The 22,185-nt window shown below is 51.5% G+C and overlaps 1 protein-coding gene across 4 annotated transcripts in view; it reads left to right on the top strand.

Moving 5' to 3' along the window:
* Window positions 1–5,501: 5,501 nt before the first annotated feature.
* Window positions 5,502–22,185, top strand: part of scyl1 (SCY1-like, kinase-like 1) — a 33,492-nt gene continuing 16,808 nt past the window's right edge. For 3 of the 4 annotated variants that reach the window (XM_078532901.1, XM_078532900.1, XM_078532899.1), the window contains exons 1-8: window positions 5,502–5,648; window positions 11,160–11,300; window positions 12,788–12,910; window positions 14,036–14,268; window positions 18,924–19,014; window positions 19,818–19,973; window positions 20,717–20,875; window positions 21,063–21,170. In XM_078532901.1, the coding sequence (XP_078389027.1) occupies window positions 5,541–5,648; window positions 11,160–11,300; window positions 12,788–12,910; window positions 14,036–14,268; window positions 18,924–19,014; window positions 19,818–19,973; window positions 20,717–20,875; window positions 21,063–21,170 (1,119 nt within the window). In that variant the 5' untranslated portion in view covers window positions 5,502–5,540. The remainder of the gene's footprint in view (window positions 5,649–11,159; window positions 11,301–12,787; window positions 12,911–14,035; window positions 14,269–18,923; window positions 19,015–19,817; window positions 19,974–20,716; window positions 20,876–21,062; window positions 21,171–22,185) is intronic. The other variant, XM_078532902.1, reaches the window with a different exon arrangement.

Here is a 22,185-nt window from a genome sequence, read left to right as displayed (position 1 = left end):
AACGTGGTTTTGACGAGCATGGGTCTTTAACACCACCATTAACACTCCTTTTTTTGCCTTGTGTCCGTGACATCTCTGTCAATCTCTCCTGGGCTCCCACCTATCCCTGACCTTCTATCTTGCTCCACCTGCTCCACCCCCTCTTACAACAGTATAAAAGTTACGGGGAGAAGGCGGGAGAATGGGGTTGAGAAACTTATCAGCCATGGCTGAATGGCGGAGCAGACTCGATGGGCCGAATGGCCTAATTTCCGCTCCTACGTCTTATGGTCTTTTGGTCTTAAAGCCCATCACATTTCCATTTCCCTTTAGCCCTGAAGGAGAGTCATAGGGACTCGAAACGTTAACTCTGTTTCTCTCTCCACAGGTGCTGCGGGACCTGCTGAGTTTTTCCAGCATTTTCTGCTCTTATACCAGAGGACTTGCATTGCTATAGCGCCTTCCAGGATGCTCCACTTACAGCCAACGAAGCGCATTTTTTGGAGGTCCGGTTCCTGCTACAATGTGGGAAACGTGAATCGGTGCACAGCAAGATCCCGCAAACTGCAACGTGCTCACGACCAGATCATTTTTCTTTTGAAGTGATGTTGATCGATGGATAAATGTTGGCCCCAGGACACCGGGGATAACTACCCACCCCACCCCCCACGCCACCCACCCCTGCTTTGAAATAGCAGCCGTGGGATCTTTTACAAAGATGGTAACTTCAACTGGATGAACTGGATTTTTAGGGACACCAGTCATATAGCTATCCACACTTTGTGAATTGGGTAGGAAGGATTTGCAGATCTTAGGAGCATAGAAATTTACAGAATTTACAGCACAGAAGGAAGCCATTCGGCCCATCATGTCTGCACCGGGCAACAAGTAGCCATCCCGCCCAATCCCGCTCCCCAGCTCTTGTAAGGTAGCCTTGTCGGTCACAGCACTTCAAGTGCATTTTAAACGTGATGAGGATTTCTGCCTGTACCACCCTTTCAGGGAGTGAGTTCCAGACTTCCACCCCGCCCCCGCCCACCCCCTCAATCCCTCACGGGTGAAAAAATTCCCCTTGAAACTCCTTGAAACAGACGAACGTACGAATTAGGGGCAGGAGTGAGGCCACTCGGCCCCTCGAGCCTGCTCCGCCATTCAATAAGATTGTGGCTGACCTGATTGTAACCTCGACCCCACATTCCCGCCGACCCCCCCGATAACCTTTCACCCCCTTGTTAATCAAGAATCTATCCAGCTCTGCCTTAAAAATATTCAAAGGCTCTGCTTCCATTGCCTTTTGAGGAAGAGAGTTCCAAAGACTCACGACTCTCTAACAGAAAAGATTTCCCCTCATCTGTCTTAAATGGGTGACCCCTTATTTTTAAACAGTGACCCCTAGTTCTAGATTCTCCCACAAGAGGAAACATCCTCTCCACATCCACCCTGTCAAGACCCCTCAGGATCTGATATGTTACAATTAAGTCGCCTCTTACTCTTCTAAACTCCAGCGGATACAAGCCTAACCTGTCCAACCTTTCCTCATAAGATAACCTGCCCAAACCAGATATTACTTTAGTAAGCTTTTCTGAACTGCTTCCAATGCATTTATATCCTTCCTTAAATAAGGAGAGCAATACTGTGCACAGTGCTCCAGATGTGGTCTCCCTAGTGCCCCGTATAACTGAAGAATAACCTCCTTACTTTTGTATTCAATTCCCCTCACAGTAAATGATAACATTCTATTAGCTTTCCTAGTTACCTGCTGTATCTGCATACTAGCCTTTTGTGATTCATGCACTAGGACACCCAGATCCCTCTGAATCTCAGAGCTCTGCAATCTCTCACCACTTAGATAATATGCTTCTCTTTTTTATTTTTCCTACCAAAATGAACAATTTCATGCTTTCCCACATTTGCCAGATCTTTGCCCACTCACTGAACCTGTCTATACCCCTTTGCAGCCTCCTTATGTCCTCTTCGCAACTTACTTTCCTTCCAGTCTTTGTGTCATCAGCAAATTTAGCAACCATACCTTCGGTCCCTTCATTGAAACCATCTACGGCTTACCCTAAACCTATGCTCCCCCTTGTTATGGACCCCTCAACCAATAGGATCTTCTTATCCTTTATCTAGACCCTCATAATTTTAGAAACTGCAATTAAATCTCCCTTTGGCCTCCGCTGTTCCAAAGACAAAAACCCCTGACTATCTGATTTCGCCTCAGAACTAAATTTCTCCAGTCCAGGAGACATCCTCGTGAACCTCCTCTTAGCCTCTCTAGCGCAATCACATCTTTCCTACAGTACGATAACCAGGATTACACGGAGTACTCCACCTGTGGCCTACCTAGTGTTTTTGGAGTCACAGAACTGTTACCGCACAGAAGGAGGCCATTCGGCCCAACCTGTCAGCACCGGCTCTCCGAATGAGCAACTCCCTCAGTGCCGCTCCCCCACCTCCCCTCGTAACCCTGCACATTCTTCCTTTTCAGATAACAGCCGCATTCCCTTTCGAAAGCCTCGATTGAACCTGCCTCCGCCACGCTCTCGGGCAACGCATTCCAGATCCTAACCACTCGCTCCGGGAAGAAGTTTTTCCTCATGTCGCTTTTGCTTCTTTTGCCCAGTTACCTTAAACCTGTGCCCTCTCGTTCTCGATCCTTTCACAAGTGTGAACAATGTCTCCCTGTTTATTCTGTCCAGGCCCCTCGTGATTTTGAACACCTCTATCAAATCTCCTCTCAACCTTCTCCTCTCCAACCAAAACAGTCCCAACTTCTCCAGTCTATCTGCACAACTGAAGTTCCTCATCCCTGGAACCATTCCCCTGAATCTTTTCCGCACTCTCTCCAACGCCTTCACACCCTTCCTAAAGTGCGGCGCCCAGAATGGGACACAATACCCCAGCTGAGGCTGAACCAGTTATATCCAGTTCCACCACAAAACCACCAACCACCGCCCCCAGCCTACCCCGATTTTGCATTCTATGCCTCAGCTAATAAAGGCAAGTATCCTACATGCCTTCCTGACCACCTTATCCACCGCTCCAGCCACCTCCTAGGATCTGTGGACATGCACGTCAAGGCCCCTCTGTCCCTCTAGCTTCTTGGCGTTCTATCATTTATTGTGTTGTTCAAATTTAAATACAGCGTGGTTAAGAAGCATTGGAACATCAAATTCCTGAGGACACATGTCTTGCCCATCCTCCCTGCTCCCACGGGCATTGTCCCCGATAGTGTGGGGCTGATTCCAGTCAGGCCATTAGGACATGGATTGATTTGCCACTTGGGGCTACTGGGAGAGAGGCGAGGTTGTGAAGGAAGGGGTGTTCGAAAAGGAAGGAAACTGTTCGGACTGCGCCTGCTCTCGCTCTGCTGCAGCGGCGCTGGGTGCCGGAGCTTGGCGATGCCGCACTTCCCGGCCTGGGTCACGCTCCATTCCTGCCAGCTGCCATTCTCTCCTGGTGAGCCACCACGTTCCAAGCGGGAGCAACTTGCCTACATTTTGTCCAGCACGTCCCCGGGACAAGGGAAACGTTTCCTTTCTGCCGGGTTTTCCACACTCTACTCCCGCCCTGCTATTCTGCTGCTGCCATTGGCACCTCCTCTAGGACCCTCTTCTCTTTGTGTACCTGTGCCAACCTTCAGGTACCAGGCCTTAAGGGGGCGTTGGTGACCCCATGGCCCTCCATGTTAATCTAGCTCTGGAGGCGTGGATCAGCTTCGTTGGAGGTACATTCATCCAGTTTGTGAGGCTCTTTAGAAGGATGGTTCTGTGTCTACCCTCGATCTCTTTTACCATCAATCTTCCCCATCAGCATCAGACTTCTTCAATCGTGATATCTCGTTACGTGCCCAAGAAATCCCGACTGTCTCTTCCTGATCTTGGTTAGCAAAGTTATTTTGGTCTCAGGTAAGGCCGAAGCATTTGCAAACAATCTTCAGCCTGAAGCGCCGAGTGGATGATCCATCTCGGCCTCCTCCGGAGGTCCCCAGCATCACAGATGCCAGTCGTCAGCCAATTCAATTCACTCCACGTGACATCAAGAAATGGATGAAGGCACTGGAGACTGCAAAGACTATGGGCCCTGACAACATTCCAGAATTAGTACTGAAGACTTGTGTTCCAGAACTTGCCGTGCCCCCTAGCTAAGCTGTTCCAGTACAGCTACAACACTGACGCCTACCTGGCTATGTGGAAAATTGCCCAGGTATGTCCTGTACACAAAAAGCAGGACAAATCCAACCCAGCCAATTACCGTTCCATCTGTCTACCCTCAATCATCAGTAAAGTAATGGAAGGGGTCATCAACAGTGCTATCAAGTGGAACTTGCTTAGAAAAAACCTGCTCACTGACGCCAAGTTTGGGTTCCACCAGGGCCACTCAGCTCCTAACCTCATTACAGCCTTGGTCCAAACACAGACAAGAGCTGAACTCCCGAGGTGAGGTGACAGTGACTGCCCTTGACACCAAGGCAGCATTTGACCGAGTGTGGCATCAAGGAGCCCTAGCATGACTGGAGTCAATGGGAATCAGGGGGAAAACTCTCCGCTGGTTGGAGTCATACCTAGCACAAAGGAAGATGGTTGTGGTTGTTGGAGGTCAGTCATCTCAGCTCCAGGACATCTGCAGGAGTTCCTCAGGGTAGTGTCCTCGGCCCATCCATCTTCAGCTGCTTCATCAATGACCTTCCTTCCATCATAAGGTCAGAAACAGGGATGTTCGCTGATGATTGCACAATGTTCAGCACCATTCTTGACTCCTCAGATACTTAAGCAGTCCATGTTCAAATGCAGCAAGACCTGGACAAAGGCAGTTGGTGGAAATTCAGTGAATAAAATCTGGAATATAAAGATTATTTCAATAATTGTGACCATGAAACTATCATCAATTGTTGTAAAAACCCATCTGGTTCACCAATGTCCTTTAGGGAAGGAAACCTGCTGTCCTTACCCAGTCTGGCCTAAGCAATGTGGTTGACTCTTAACTGCCTAGCAAGCCATTCAGTTCAAGGGGCAATTAGGGGTGGGCAACAAATGCTGGCCTTGCCAACCATGCCAACACCCCATGAAAGAAAAAAAGAAATTGGAACATTTAAGGCACCAATTAAGGTTCCAACGCTTGTTACATTCGTTCCTGCCTAGTTACAAGGGTGGGGCCCTCTTGGAGTGTTTTGATAGGCCACCGCATCAGTTCAAGTGTCGGTGTGGAGCTTCTTGAGTGTTGTGGGAGCTGCACTCATCCAGGCGATTGGGGGGGGTATTACGTCACACTCCTGACTTGTGCCTTGTAGGTAATAAATTAATTAAATTGAACTTTTAACGAGTTTTTAAAAATTTAATGTAACGATAGCGGTGGGATTTTGAACCAGTGCCCTCCCCAGGGCATGAGCCTCCAGTACAGTCGCACTGCGCCACGTTGCCCTTTGGTATGACGGGGTGGAGGGAAATGGTGCAGGGCACGGAACCGGAAGTTGGCGGGCTTCCGGTCCAAGATGGCGGATGTGAAAGTGCCCTATTGCCGGCGGTCTCCAGGAAGTGACGTCAGTGCTATGGCCGGCCGCGATGTGGGGCTTCTTCTCCCGGGATCCGGTCAAGGATTTTCCCTTCGAGACCAGCGGGGCTGCCGAGGCCTCGCTCGGCCTCTGGCAGCTGCACCAGGGCAAGAAGAAGGTAACCTGATAACTGTCCCTCGGAGCCGGGGGGGGAGTCGGTCTGAATAATCCCGGGGGCGGAGCCGGGCTGCTCTAGGCCCCGCCTGAAGCCTCGGGCTCGCGTAGCGCCGCCAGCCGGCTCGGGAGGCCTCCTCCCCCCCTTCGGCCGCCGCCAGGAAAGACTGAGGACTGGAATTCAACCGCAGGCCTCGCTGGCGGCTGCATCTGTCTCCTCTGTAACCCTGAAACTAAAACTCAAATCAGTCGCCCTCCCCCCTTCCACAGCCTCACCCCCTCCCCACCCTCACCCCCTCCCCACCCTCACCCCCTCCCCACCCTCACCCCCTCCCCACCCTCACCCCCTCCCCACCCTCACCTCCTCCCCACCCTCACCCCCTCCCCACCCTCACCCCCTCCCCACCCTCACCCCCTCCCCACCCTCACCCCCTCCCCACCCTCACCTCCTCCCCACCCTCACGCCCTCCCCACCCTCACCCCCTCCCCACCCTCACCCCCTCCCCACCCTCACCTCCTCCCCACCCTCACCCCCTCCCCACCCTCACCTCCTCCCCACCCTCACCTCCTCCCCACCCTCACCTCCTCCCCACCCTCACCCCCTCCCCACCCTCACCCCCTTCCCCACCCTCACGCCCTTCCCCACCCTCACGCCCTTCCCCACCCTCACGCCCTTCCCCACCCTCACGCCCTTCCCCACCCTCACGCCCTTCCCCACCCTCACGCCCTTCCCCACCCTCACCCCCTCCCCACCCTCACCCCCTCCCCACCCTCACCCCCTCCCCACCCTCACCCCACCCCCTCCCTCCCCCCTCCTCTCCCCCCTCCTCTCCCCACCCTCCCTCCTCCTCTCCCCACCCTCACCCCTCCTCTCCCCACCCTCACCCCTCCTCTCCCCACCCTCACCCCTCCTCTCCCCACCCTCACCCCTCCTCTCCCACCCTCACCCCTCCTCTCCCCACCCTCACCCCTCCTCTCCCCACCCTCACCCCTCCTCTCCCCCACCCTCACCCCTCTCCCCACCCTCACCCCCCCCACCCTCACCTTCTTCCCCCTTCCTCTCCCCCTCTTCCCCCCCCCTTCCTCTCCCCCTCTTCCCCCCCCCCCCTTCCTCTCCCCCTCTTCCCCCCCCCCCTTCCTATCCCCCTCTTCCCCCCCCCTTCCTCTCCCCCTCTTCCCCCCCCCCTTCCTCTCCCCCTCTTCCCCCCTCTCCCCCCCCTTCCTCTCCCCCCCCTTCCTCTCCCCCCCCTTCCTCTCCCCCCCCCTTCCTCTCCCCCCCTTCCTCTCCCCCTCTTCCCCCCCTTCCTCTCCCCCTCTTCCCCCCCCTTCCTCTCCCCCTCTTCCCCCCCTTCCTCTCCCCCTCTTCCCCCCCTTCCTCTCCCCCTCTTCCCCCCCTTCCTCTCCCCCTCTTCCCCCCCCCCCTTCCTCTCCCCCTCTTCCCCCCCTCCCTCTCCCCCTCTTCCCCCCCTCCCTCTCCCCCTCTTCTCCCCCTCCCTCTCCCCCTCTTCCCCCCTCCCTCTCCCCCTCTTCCCCCCTCCCTCTCCCCCTCTTCCCCCCTCCCTCTCCCCCTCTTCCCCCCTTCCTCTTCCCCCCCTTCCTCTTCCCCCCCTTCCTCTTCCCCCCCTTCCTCTTCCCCCCCTTCCTCTTCCCCCCCTTCCTCTTCCCCCCCTTCCTCTTCCCCCCCTCCTCTCCTCCTCTCTCCTCTCCCCCCCCTTCATTCCCATACTCTTCGCCCCCCCCCATTCCTTTCGCCTCCCCCATTCCCCTCTCGCTCCCCATTCCCTTCACCCCCCCCCAAAACTCCCTTTCTCTCCCCCCCCCCCAAACTCCCTTTCTCCCCCCCCCCCCCAAAACTCCCTTTGCCCCCCCCCAAACTCCCTTTGCCCCCCCCCAACTCCCTTTGCCCCCCCCCAACTCCCTTTGCCCCGCCCCCCCCCACTCGTTGGCGTGCCCCCCCCCCAACTCCCTTTGCCCCCCCCCCCCCAAAACTCCCTTTCTCCCCCCCCAAAACTCCCTTTGCCCCCCAAAACTCCCTTTGCCCCCCAAAACTCCCTTTGCCCCCCCCCCCAACTCCCTTTGCCCCCCCCAACTCCCTTTGCCCCCCCCAACTCCCTTTGCCCCCCCCAACTCCCTTTGCCCCCCCAACTCCCTTTGCCCCCCCCCCCAACTCCCTTTGCCCCCCCCAACTCCCTTTGCCCCCCCCAACTCCCTTTGCCCCCCCCCAACTCCCTTTGCCCCCCCCCCCAACTCCCTTTGCCCCCCCCCCCAACTCCCTTTGCCCCCCCCCCCAACTCCCTTTGCCCCCCCCCCAACTCCCTTTGCCCCCCCCCAACTCCCTTTGCCCCCCCCAACTCCCTTTGCCCCCCCCAACTCCCTTTGCCCCCCCCAACTCCCTTTGCCCCCCCCAACTCCCTTTGCCCCCCCCAACTCCCTTTGCCCCCCCCAACTCCCTTTGCCCCCCCCAACTCCCTTTGCCCCCCCCAACTCCCTTTGCCCCCCCCCCAACTCCCTTTGCCCCCCCCAACTCCCTTTGCCCCCCCCAACTCCCTTTGCCCCCCCCCAACTCCCTTTGCCCCGCCCCCCCCACTCGTTGGCGTGGCCCCCCCCCCCCCCCCCAACTCCCTTTGCCCCCCCCCCCAACTCCCTTTGCCCCCCCCCCAACTCCACCGCGTGCCCCCCCCCCCACTCCCTTGGCGCCCCCATTCCCTACCTCATAGTTTCTGCCTGCTTGTCAAAGCCATGGATTCCTTCCCAATCTGACCTGCCACCTTCAAAGATTAGTGAGTGTAAGCCCCCCACATCTCTCTGTTCCTGTAGCTCCTTTTAAAATTGCTCCATTTTGTTTCCACAGTGCCTCATGTCTCCTCCACCTCACACTACACTGCGTTCAATTTATAGCCCAATAGCGACCCCTCCCAGGGCACAGCTGTCTCCAGTGCTTCCCTCCAATCTGAAAAACCACCGTTCACCCTCTGCTTTCTGTCCGTCCTTGGCTGTGTCTCCACGCAGCCAATGTCCTTTTCATCCTCCTTTGTCCCATTTTTCCAGCAAGCCTATTGACTTTTTGAAAGTTCTCATGCACAATATTGACCGCACTCCCCTCATCAATCTCCTTACTTCACCAAAGACCCCGATCGAGCTGGTCAAACACGATTCACCTTTGACAAATGGCTGTCATCCACTAACTCAAGTTCTCCCAATGGAAAAATTTAATTTTCTCCCAGGTTATCCTCAGCACAAATTTCCCCACCGTTGCTGTTCCACTGACTGGCCTTTACTTACTCGTTTAGCGAGTGTGACATTGGCAGCATCCTTTCCTCCAGTGAAGACAGGTGCAAAGTGCTCATTTTGTACCTCAGCCAGGTCCTCTGTCCGCACAAGGTGATCTGCTAGATTTGCCCCATCATTCCTTTGATTGTCCTTTTGCTATTTGTATGTCTTTTTTTAAATTACTGGTGCTCACTTGATGGTACTGGTATTTGTCAACTGCTCTGTTATTGATTAACTTTATGGGTCGCTCATATTATGAGTCCTCGCTGTCTGTTCTGTCTGGTGTTTACCAAGAGGGCTGCTGCCCTTTAAAGATTAAAGATCAGTCAGTAATATTTCAGTATTGCTGAAAAGAGAGACGTGTTGTCGAAGCTTTTCATCTTGCACTCATCAGGACAAATGCAAGAATGCCCAATTTCAAATGAATCACAACAATTTTTACTACAGGAGAAAAGGATGCAGATTGGTCGGCAATGTGACTGATTTGCTGTGGAGAAAGCAACAGGGTCCCCAAGCTCCTGGGTAATTCAGAAAAGGTGCAAAGGCTTGAACAGGTTCCTTTTGTTGCCAGAGAATGGAAATGTGTATGAATGCATATCACTTCTAGCAAGTGTAAATGAGCCACATTTGTGAGCTCAACTGATTATCTTAAATTGGTTGTTAGTGTAGCTATTAGCGCACTCAGGATAGTTCAGCAAGTACTGCCCAATCGGGGAATCACATCTAACAGTACACGTTCTGTTTTGGGTTTTGCAAACACGAGCTGGTTGAGTACAGTCTGTACTCGGCCCATTACGAACAATCGATGAATCAAACAGCATGTTTGTATAAACCAATCACTGGAACATACAGCCTAAGAACCTGGCATTACACCAGCACTGAAATCCATACACAACGTTGCTCACTTGTGTGGTGGGCAGCACGTCTTTATGGACCGACGGCAGCATCCTGTTGGTGGAAAATACCATTCGCTTCGCCACTGCGTAGGGGCAGCGTGAAACAGCTTGCTTAACCTGTTCAAATTTTTGAGTTATTTACTTTCCCAGGGTAATCTGAGGTAGACTGGACACTTTTCAGGTCTGAAAATAGTGGCCTTTGGTCCGTTTGTGAATGTTTGCGATATGCAGTGAACAATGAACAGATCACGATGGGCATTGTCCCGTGGGATAGTTTTGACGGGCTCTATTTCTGCACCAAGGATTATAAGGTGAGCCAATGGTTAGGGCCCTGATAAGGCCAGTCTTCAGCACATGAAGCTATATAAATCCCAGCGTCTGTATTGACTGGTGAAGGTAGGCTTGTGGTAGACAGTAGTGGAGAAACCATTAGCGGATTTCTCAACTAGCATAGCGAGGAAAGGAAAGTTAGACTGCTTTATCACAAAAGTGAATTTGAGTGAGGGATGGAACATATTAAGGTGTGTAAGGAAACCCTTGCACGTATCTGCAGCCTCAAAGAATGTGAACATATCATCTACATATCAGAACTATGTAAGTGGTAAGAGGTTAGGGCTCATTAAAAACATATTTCTTGTGAAAATGTTAGCGAGTGCTGGACCTAGAGGGGATCCCATCTATTTGGGCCGACACAGTGTCATTAATACTCAGTTCAACTGCAAGAGTTGCTAAGTTCATAAGTTCAATGAATACAGGTTCAGAAAATGGCGGCATGTCTATTGCCATGATATAACAATACGTCACACATCTTGTATTTTGGTTAAACCTGTTGAATACATGCCTGCTCCTGTCTTGTCCTGAAGCCACACTCTCTCATGGCTGACTGGATCCACAGGGAATGGGGACAGAGAACTTCCTGAGTGACCATCCTTTACCTGCAGGCACAAGCAACGAATGAATGCCCCAGACTATTTGACTATGGGGGCCTCAAGATATTCCAGCTTTCGCTGATCTCCAGGCTGCCACTGGTGACAGGAGTTAGAGTTGCAATAGGGGCCAGTTTTTGTCCCTCCTGAAAAGGGGGCGACATTTTAGTGATCTAAGTGGCGAGCACTGGGAGGTGAACGTCAATCAGCCATTGACTGTGGTGGGTGAGGGGGAGGCATCGCAGCCAAACCCAGTCCTGTGCTGGGTCAATACCCCTACATGCACACTGGACAAGGAGCAGGAGCCTTTGGAAAAACTTTCTCCCATCTCTCTACCTGATCCCGCAGTTGCTCTGGAAAGCTATGGAGTCCGGTCATCGTGACAAGCCAGGCCTCTGTCTAACATTCCTCCCTCCCTCCCAGGGCACCAGTGAGCCGGTCTCTGTATTCGTATATGATATCAAGCCCAACTCTGATGAGCAGACACAAGTGGCGAAGGCGGCATTTAAGCGGCTGAAGACTCTCCGACACCCGAACATCCTGTCCTTCTCTGATGGGTTAGAGGTAAGTGGTCACCGTTGTTTAGCTGCACGACATTTTGATGGGGGTAGTGGCTGGGGTATTGGGAGGACAAAAACAATACCTTGAATAGGCGGTGAGAACCAGACTGATCCCAAGTGTAACAGGGGTGTATGGTGTGAGGAAAAATAGGAACATACAGACTTAGGAGCAGGAGTAGGCCATTCAGCCCTTCGAGCCTCCTCCACCATTCAAGAAGATCAAGGCTGGCCTGGTTGTGGTCTCAACTCTACTTTCCTGCCTGTCTCCCCCCCCCTATAAACCTTGGAGCCCTTGTCTAACTCAGTCTAGAATATATTCAATGACCCAGCCTCCACTGCTCCCTGGGGAAGAGAATTCCACAGACCTTTGAGAGAAATAAAATTCGCCTCATCTCCGTCTTAAATGGTAGCCCTCTTATTCTCAAACTGTGCCCCCTGGTTCTAGTCTCTCCCACAAGTGGAAACAACCTCCCGGGAGCCACCCTATCAAATCTGAGAAACGTTAACTCTTTCTCTTTCCACAGATGCTGTTGAGTATTTCCGACGCTTTGTGTTTTAATTTGAGAAGGTTAAGCTTTTTATTTAGAGAGGAAGGATTGGATCAGGGCGATTTCGCTAGCGGGGGGTGGGGATAATTAAAAAAATAATAAACCGGAGATGTTGACCCATAACGTTACTGGAGAATTGGATTAACCTGTCTGACAGCTTAAAGAGCGAGAGACTTGAATCTATATAGTGTTACTATCTCTCTCTCAGAAGTCTCCCAAAGTGACTTGCGTAGGGACAGGAGGGGAGCCCATCAGCTCCTTGAGCCTGCTTCACCATTCAGCTACATTTAAGCTGATTTGTGGCTCTACTCCACTCTGCCCACTTTTGTGCCATATCCTACGATACTCTTACCCACTATATATTAAAAAAAAAGCTGTCCATCTTCTTTTCCAATGTCTGCAGCCTTTTTTTTTGGGGGGGGGTGGGGGCGTGGGAGAGAGAGAGGGGTCCTAATTTCCACCATTTGTGTGAAACTCTGAATTCAATGCCTCCGTATTGAATACTGCTCCCTCTCTCTCTTAAAAACATTGACTCTTAATGGGGCACAGTGGTAAGTGAACCTAAGCAGTGAGTAGAGAATGAGGTGGTCAACTGTGGAGAGCTTCGCAGCCACTCCCAGAACCACCCCCGTTCGGTATTCACTCACACGCTCTTTGCTATCGGGTTAACAACATCGGGGCTGACCAAAAGCAGGAATCCTGGCTGATTCCCTTTCTCCAGGTCCAACCCAGTGACACTGATGCTCAGCTGCTGTCCTACCTGAGAGAGTTAATCCAGCTGTGCTGCTGGTCGATTGGGCCTCATTGAAGCCTTGGGGAAATCTCAGTTTTTTTTTTAAAAAAAAGGTCCTTTTAAGAGTCGGGTTTGGCATCGCGAGGTTTTAACCGGTTTTGGTTGCCTTCTCGAACGTCGGTGTTAGGAGTAACCCTTTCTTGTTTTAAGGCCGAGAGATGCCTGTATATCGTGACGGAGCCGGTCACTCCGCTCGGCATCTACTTGAAAACAAAAGAGGCAGCAGGAGAACTGAACGAGCAAGAGATTTCGTGGGGGCTGCATCAGGTTGTGGTAAGATTGCCCAGCTCTGACATTCCGGAGGGTGACGGTGGTGGGGAACTTGGGGCGGCACTCCCACGGATCCTAGTTGGCAGCCAGCGGGATCTATGTAAACAGTCTACACGCTACAGCGAACATAACTCGTGACTAAAACGACAGCAAAGTCTCCTGAGCATGGCAGGATTATTTCTCCGATCAAAATGTAGTGAGGAAGGATAGCAAATCGATCCCAGTCCCTTATGGCAGGCGTGATCAATGGGGGGAATTACCCAAAAATCTGCATTCTGCCTGGGACTCGTACTTTCTCGATGGGCTGTCGTAATTTAACAGGAAGCTTGCACAGATATCATTCTAGTCAGCTTTTATCTTCCTCAAAACCTCATCTGTGCCTTTGTCAGCACTTGACTAGTCCAATGCACTCCAGACCAGCATCTCATGATCCGTCTCTGTAAACCTGAGCCCATCAAAAGCTCTTGTTTCCCTTGTCCTAACTCTCACCAAGCCCCAGTCATCCATCTCCCCTGTGCTCACTGACCTTGGTTCGTGGCTGAGCAACATCTCGATTTCAAAATTCTCATCCTTGTTTCCAAATTTAACCCTCCCTGAAGAAGCTCGATACCACTCGGCACAAAGCAGCCCCGCTTGACTGGCACCCCTTCCACAAACATTCACTCCCTCTATCACCGATGCACAGTGGCAGCAGCAGTGTGTACCATCTACAAGATGCACTACAGCAACTCACCAAGGCTCCTTCGACAGCACCTTCCAAACCCAGGACCTCTACCACCTAGAAGGACAAGGGCAGCAGATGCATGGGAACACCACCACCTGCAAGTTCCCCTCCAGGTCACTCAACATTCCTGATTTGGAACTATATCGCTATTGCTGGGTCAAAATCCTGGAATTCCCCCCTCCCTTAACAGCACTGTGGGTGTACCTACACCACATGGACTGCAGCGGTTCAAGAAGGCAGCTCACCACCACCTTCTCAAGAGGCAATTAGGGATGGGCAATAAATGCTGGGCCCAGCCAGCGATGCCCACATCCCATGAATGAATTTTAAAAATATATATATAAAAATGCAGGTTGCTGTTGTTGAAATGAGGCCGACTCTCTTGTGGTTCGCTTGCCTTGCAGAAAGCCCTAAGTTTCCTTGTGAACGACTGCAGCCTCATCCACAATAATGTCTGCATGGCGGCGGTTTTCGTGGACCGTGCGGGTGAGTGGAAGCTCGGCGGATTCGACTACATGTACGCGGCGCAGGGGGAGCCGCCGACCCCACCACCTTCAAAGGGTTTCCCCGAGCTTGATAAGTACGACCCACCGGAGAAAACAGACCCCAACGCCAGCAGAAGCGGAGTGGAGAAATGGTAATTATATGCCGGACACTCTGACATTTTTTGTACTCGCTGTAGGCACATTACACAACACGGTGCTTGGGGAATCCAGCTATAAATAAATGATGAGCTAAATTTGGCAGCCTTGTTTTATTCAGCATGGGAACAGACCAACACTGAGCTGTCAATTGACAGGGTGGGTGATGGAGACTATCATGAAAATATAATAATTCTCATAATATTGTGATTTATTGTAAAAGAAGGTTAATGGTGGCGTTTGGATAGTTTGTGTGTGGGGGTATGGGGAGATTTAATTGACTTGGAGACAGCTGGTCTGGAGGTTTTGACTCATCAAAAGAAGCTAGGTTTGAAATGCTAAATAGGTAAACATGGCTGAAACCTTGGCATGTGAGGTGAGGAGAATTTGCACTTTGAGATAAATCCGGGGCAGTTTGAATTTCAAAGAGTCGGTAGGACTAGCAAGAGAAGCTAGGCCGAGCAGTGTGTTTATTTTTCCCAAAGGTTACTGACAATATTAGCACCATGAAAAGATTTATATTGTGAGAAAGGTGAAATTGCAAAGACCTATGGGAACAATGGAATTAACATTAAAAGGGAGAAACGTATATAAAGGAGAATGAGGCTATGTGTCAGGGAAGGCGTTGTAAGATCTAACAGAAGTGTGAGAAGCCTCCAGTATTTGTGCGTTAAGTCTGCTGTCTACAGAAACTGAAGCCAGGAAAAGTCACTTTGATTTCCATTGTTCAGGGTATTGTGTTGACTTGCTTGGATCTGTTTAAAATCTTTTTTTTTTACTGTTTCCTTAACTGGGGTATAGCTGGAAGCCAGATTAAGTAGGGGTTTTAGGAATTATTATAGTAGTAACTTGTAGACCTATCTTTGTGCATGAAATCTTTTCTTTTGTTAATAAATGTTTAATTTAGTTTTCTAAAAAATCTCAAGTCTTGGTGGACTTTTATTTTATTCATTCATGGGATGTGGGCTTTGCTGGCTGGGCCAGCATTTATTGCCCATCCCTAGTTGCCCTTGAGAAGGTGGTGGTGAGCTGCCTTCTTGAACCGCTGCAGTCCGTGTGGTGTAGGTACACCCACAGTGCTGTTAGGGAGGGAGTTCCAGGATTTTGACCCAGCAACAGTGAAGGAACGGCCGATATATTTCCAAGTCAGGATGGTGAGTGACTTGGAGGGGAACTTCCAGGTGGTGGTGTTCCCATGTGTCTGCTGCCCTTGTCCTTCTAGGTGGTAGTGGTTGTGGGTTTGGAAGGTGCTGTCTAAGGAGCCTTGGTGAATTCCTTATTACTTCTGAATTCAGGACATGCATCTTGAAATAAATACAAATTGCAAAACCGTTGTGATAGCAGTGATCTAGTTTTCCCTGTGGATTTGATCTGCCCGGCACACATCATCTGCCTCATCATAAAGACAGAACATCACACTGGAGGAATACCACCCTCCCTCAGCTGATGAATCAGTGCTCCTCCATGTTGAACACCACTTGGAGGAAGCACTGAGAGTGGCAAGGGCACAGAATGTACTCTGGGTGAGGGCCTTCAATGTCCATCCCCAAGACTGGCTTGGTAGCACCACTACTGACCTAGCTGGCCGAGTCCTAGATGACATAGCTGCTAGACTGGGTCTGCAGCAGGTGATGAGGGAACCAACAAGAGGGAAAAACATACTTGACCTCATCCTCACCAACCTGCCTGCCGCAGATGCATCTGTCCATGACGGTATTGGTAGGAGTAACCCCTGCACAGTCTTTGTGGAGACGAAGTCCCACCTTCATATTGAAGATACCCCCCCATCGTGTTGTGTGGCACTACCACTATACTAAATGGGATAGATTTCGAACAGATCTAGCAACTAAAGACCGGGCATCCATGAGGCGCTGTGGGCCATCAGCTGAATTGTACTCAAGCACAACCTGTAACCTCATAGCCTGGCATATCCCCCACACTACCATTACCATCAAGCCAGGGGATTAACCCTGGTTCAATGAAGAGTGCAGGATATCATGCCAGGAGCAGCACCAGGCATAGCTAAAAATGAGGTGTCAACCTGGTGAAGCTACAACACAGGGATACTTGTGTGCCAAACAGCATAAGCAGCAAACAATGGACAGAACTAAGCGATACCACAACCAACAGATCAGATCTAAGCTCTGCAGTCATGTCACGTCCAGTTGTGAATGGTGGTGGACAATTAAACAACTCACTGGAGGAGAGGTTCCATAAATATCCCCATCCTCCATGATGGAGGAGCCCAGCACATCAGTGCAAAAGATAAGGCTGAAGCATTTGCTACAGTCTTCAACCAGAAGTGCCGAGTGGATGATCCATCTCGGCCTCCGGAAGTCCCCAGCATCACAGATGCCAGTCTTCAGCCAATTCGATTCACTCCACATGATATCAAGAAATGGCGATGGTACTGGATACTGCAAAGGCTATGGGCCCTGACAATATTCCAGCAATAGTACTGAAGACTTGTGCTCCAGAACTTGCCGCGCCCCTAGCCAAGCTGTTCCAGTACAGCTATAACATTGGCATCTACCCAGCTATGTGGAAAATTACCCAGGAATGTCCTGTACACAAAAAGCAGGACAAATCCAACCTGGCCGATTACCGCCCCATCAGTCTACTCTTGATTATCAGTAAAGTAATGAAAGGGGTCATCAACAGTGCTATTAAGTGGCACTTGCTTAGCAATAACCTCACACACCCAGTTTGGGTTCCGCCAGGGCCACTCCACTCCTGACCTCATTACAGTCTTGGTTCAAACATGGACAAAAGAGCTGATCTCCCGAGGTGAGGTGAGAGTGGCCACCCTTGATATCAAAGCCGCACTTGACTGTGGCATCAAGGAGCCCTAGCAAAACTCGAGTCAGTGGGAATCGGGGAAGACTCTCTGCTTTTTGGAGCCATACCTAGCACAAAGGAAGATGGTTGTGGTTGTTGGAGGTCAGTCATTTCAGCTCAAGGACATCACTGCAGGAGTTCCTCAGGATAGTGTCCTAGCCCTAACCATCTTCAGCTGCTTCATCAATGCTCTTCCTTCCATCATAAGGTCAGAAGTGGGGATGTTCACTGATGATTGCATGATGTTCACTGTTTGCAATTCCTCAGACACTGAAGCAGTCCATGTCCAAATGCAGCAAGACCTGAATAATATCCAGGCTTGGGCCAACAAGTTGGCAAGTAACATTCGTGCCACACAAGTGTCACGCAATGACCATCTCCACCAAGAGAGAATTCAACCGTCGCCCCTTGATGTTCAATGGCATTACCAACACTGAATCCCCCACTATCAACATCCTGGGGATGACTATTGACCAGAAACTGAACTGGACCAGCCATATAAATACTGTGGCTACAAGAGCAGGACAGAGGCTAGAAATCGTGCAATGAGTAACTCACTTCCTGACTCTCCAAAGCCTGTTCACCATCTACAAGGCGCAAGTCAGGAGTGTGATGGAATACTGCCCACTTGCCTGGATGAGTGCAGCTCCCACAACACTCAAGAAGCTCAACACCGTCCAGGACAAAGCAGCCCACTTGATTGGCACCCCATCCACAAACATTCACTCCCTCCACCACAGACGCACAGTAGGAGCAATGTGTGTACCATCTACAAGGTGCACTGCAGGAATTCACCAAGGCTCCTTCGACAGCACCTTCCAAACCCATGACCACAATCGTCTTGATGGACAAGGGCAGCAGACACATGGGAATACCACAGCCTAGAAGTTCCCCTCCAAGTCACTCACCATCCTGATTTGGGAATATATCGGCCATTCCTTCACTGTCACTGGGTCAAAACCCTGGAACTCCCTAACAGCACTGTGAGTGTACCTATATCACATGGACTGCAGCAGTTCAAGAAGGCAGCTCACCACCACCTTCTCAAGGGCAGTTAGGGATGGACAATAAATGCTGGGCCCAGCCAGCGCAGCCCACATCCCATGAATGAATAAGAAAAAAGTTATTCTGAGGCAGGGCCAAAGTTTGTTCCTTTTTCTAACTGCTGTACCTGTCCTGGGAGAGAGTTTGTTTGATGGGGGCAGTGTAGAGGGAGCTTTACTCTGTATCTAACCCCGTGCTGTACCTGTCCTGGGAGTGTTTGATGGGGACAGTGTAGAGGGAGCTTTACTCTGTATCTAACCCCGTGCTGTACCTGTCCTGGGAGTGTTTGATGGGGACAGTGCAGAGGGAGCTTTACCCTGTATCTAACCCCATACTGTACCTGCCCTGTTTGATGGGGACAGTGTAGAGGGAGTTTTAATGCCTGACCCACGTGTTACATTCTTAGGAAGCCCCATTTTGACTCTTGGTGCCTTTAATGGAAAGTGTTCTGTTCCCCATCGCTAAGATCCTTCAACTCGTCTCATGTCACGTTCTCCAGGTGGCAACTTGTTGGCCGTGTTTTTTGCCTGTTTGAATTGCTGCCTGATGTTTACAGTCTCGGCCTTCACCTCAGCACTGGAGTGTGGCTGAGCCTAGTGGAGCCGGACCCCAACACATTCAGCGTCTTCAGGCATGGAGGAAGATGGAACACATTCTCAAATAAAGATGTGGGGATTTGTGTGCGTGTTGTGTCGCGAGTTTTCAAAGTGCAGGCCGTTTCTGAATTAGAGGAAACCTCGTCGAGACTGACGACTTTCTCCTGTTGCAGGTCAGCGGACATGTGGCGCCTGGGCTGCCTGATCTGGGAAGTTTTCAATGGATCCCTGCACAGATCCTCCTCCCTCCGCTCCCTCGGAAAGGTCTGTTCTTGTCCTCCTCGTGCATGTGCGGGCGGGGCCTTTTGAGTGGACCTCCTCTGACCAACGGGGCTTTACGTAGCGGTGACCCGTGGAATGATTTACAGCTTGGCTCAGAGGGTAGCGCTGTCAGAAAGCCGTGGGTTCCAAGTCCCGCCCCCGCCGCTTGAGCCCATAATCTAGGCTGGCGCCCGTGCAGCACCCAGGGAGCCCTGCCCGACGTTAAAAGGTTCCGCAGCGTTTGGAAGCGCGGGAAGGGTGAGGTGAAAGCCGAAGGGAGGATAATCCTTCCGCCGACGCTGCCTGACCTCCTGAGTGTTTCCAGCATTTCCTGCTTTTTATCACCGAACGCAAAGCTCGCGGTGACCAGTCCCGTCGCTTTCGGATTGTAGCACGTCGCTAACTGCCGGGGTTTTGCTAAGAGGTGTTAAAGAGAGTTTGGAAGGAAGGTTCAGAGTTGGTCCTCCCACCACTCGATCACTGCTTCGCGAGCTGATCCTGATCTAAACAAAGGCCAAACCCCTAGAGTTCCTGCTGATCGCTAGTCACTTACTGCAAAGCGCGTGGGTCTTGGTCTTGGGTGAGGGTACAGCTGACCTGCTCCTGGTTAAACTCCAGCCTGGTGAGTTGGCGAAGGCCTGTTAGTGACCTTCAAGCTGAGCTGCAGCGAGGATGGGCATCAGGGCGTGGGGGAGGGGAATTTGCCGCCGGGAGTTTGAAATAAAGCAGCTAAGATTGGCTTCCTTTTCCGTTGTTTATAGGCTGCTGTTGCTCATTGTTCCTCTGCTTGTTTTCTGTTTTTCTAGATCCCGAAGTCTCTCGTGCCTCATTACTGTGAACTTGTTGGAGCTAATCCCAAAATCAGACCCAACCCGTCCAAGTTTCTGCAGAATTGCCGGGGACTTAATGGCTTCATGAGCAACAGGTTTATAGAAACCAACCTTTTCTTGGAAGAGATTCAGGTCAGTCCAGCCTTCGAGGCACACGCTTGTGGTAAGCCAGCTCTCGGTTTCCCGGGAGAATATTTCCGGTGCGATTGTGCTGCTCTAGTTCAAGGACTCTCGGCCCGGGGCTCTGCTCCTTGCTCCCTCCCGGCTCCTCGCTTGCTCTGCGGTGAGGGTTTCTCTGCCAGTTCCCCGCACCCTGTTTGAACTGCTGCGTAAGGGAGCTCCTCGTATTGCAGATCTGAAAAGAAAGACCTGCGTTTCGGTGGCATTGTTCACCACCTCCAGCTGCCTCAAAGCAACTTTACAGCCGCTGAATTACTTTCTGAACTCTTGTCACAGCTCTAACATAGGAAACGTGGCAGCTAATTTGTGCACAGCAAGCTCCCACTGATGATGCCCAGATAATCTGCTTTCTTTAAAATTTTGCAATGTTGCTCTCGAGGGGCCAGGACACCAAGGAGAACTCTGCCCCCCTCTCCCCCCCAACCTGGTGATCGCTAACACCACCCCCCTCCCAGGAGAGCCCTCAGAGAGACGGCATCTCCAACAGTGTAGCACTCCCCCGGGATGAAAGCAAAATACGGCAGATGCTGGAAATCTGAAATAAAAACGGAAAAATGCTGGAAAAGCTCGGCAGGTCTGGCAGCGTCTGTGGAACAGGGTTAACATTTCGACCCTTCTTCAGGGTGTGTGCGCGTGCGAGTGTGCTCTAACATTGATTATGTCGACCTCTCTCTCTCTCTCTCACGCATCTGCAGATCAAAGAGCCAGTCGAGCGGCAGAACTTCTTTCTGGAGCTGAGCTCACAGCTGGACGCCTTCCCTGAGAATTTCTGCAAGCACAAGGTCTTGCCGCAGCTGCTGACGGCTTTTGCGTTTGGCAGCGCCGGAGCCGTCATCCTCACTCCACTCTTCAAAGTAGGTCCCCACGCCTGTCTTGTGAATACCTGTGGGATGGGAGTCGAGTACCTGTAACAACAATGGTTCTAGTGCAAGGCGGGGGGCATGTATCCTAACACTGGCTGCCGTCGTTATGTGTGGGGAACAAAATTAGAAGGGCTGATTTGAATTGGGAACCAGTTATGTTTCGGTGCTGTCTCCACAGGTGGGGAAGTTCCTGAGTGCGGAGGAATACCAGCAAAAAATTATCCCTGTTGTGGTCAAAATGTTTTCCTCGACAGACAGAGCGATGAGGATTCGTCTGCTTCAGCAGGTCTGTGATTCTGCCTCAGTTTGAAACTTGCCTGTTCAGACCCTCCACGGCCTCCCATTCCCCTCCCGCCCGCCCTCCGATCTCTGTAACCCCCTCCAGCCCTGCAACGCTCCGTGATTTCTGCACTCCTCCGATTCTGGCTTCTCACTTGTCCCCGATTCCCTTCGCTCCGCCATTTGGCGGCCGTGCCTTCAGCACCCTCGACCAAGCTTTTAATCATCTGCCCTAACATCACGCGTCAATCGTTGGTTTGATTGTTGCCCCTGTGATGCACCTTTGAGGCGTTTCACTAGCTCGAAGGAGATGATGAGCCTTTTAATTGCCAGCTGATGTTAACTGCGGCCGATTTAAATGCACAACAAAATAATCGTTTCAGTCAATGTTACCATTTAGGCGTATCTTCACAGCGCTGAGGCCAGGCCTGTTTAGAGCACCAGTTGGCCTTGCTGCCATCGCTCGTGGTTAAGTCGGAGGTTGCACAGTGTTTTAATCACTCTGCGAAATGTGTGTTTTTAATCATTCTGGGAATGTGTGTCAGCAGAACTGTCCTTTTAAGGTGTGAAAAAAGAATTACTGGAAATAAACGTGATTTAAGGTCCATTGAAGTACTTAGGGGCAGGAGGAGGCCATTCAGCCCCTCAAGCCTGCTGCGGCACCACATTGAGACCGTGGCCGATCTGCAACCCAACTCCGTACCCCCGTCTTTGCCCCATGTCCATCTATACCTTTGGCCAGCAAATATCTATCCATCTCCGATTTAGAATTAACAATCGACCCAGTATCACTTGCCGTTTGCGGGAGAGAGTTTCCAAACTTCTCCCACCCTGTGTGTGAGGAAGTGTTTCCTGATCTCACTCCTGAAAGGCCTGGCCCTCATTTTTAGACTCTGCCCCCTCTTCCTAGACTCCCACAACCAGCAGGAATAGTTTCTCCTGATCAGTTTCCCTTAATCTCCTGTTCTCTTTGGGTTGGTAGAAGCTTGTTAACCACCTTGCCCCCCACCCCTCACCCAAAC

The sequence above is a fragment of the Cetorhinus maximus genome, chromosome 31 (genome assembly GCF_964194155.1).
Source record: "Cetorhinus maximus chromosome 31, sCetMax3.hap1.1, whole genome shotgun sequence".
NCBI classification, from domain to species: Eukaryota; Metazoa; Chordata; class Chondrichthyes; order Lamniformes; family Cetorhinidae; genus Cetorhinus; species Cetorhinus maximus.
This window is presented reverse-complemented; position numbering and strand designations above follow the sequence as displayed.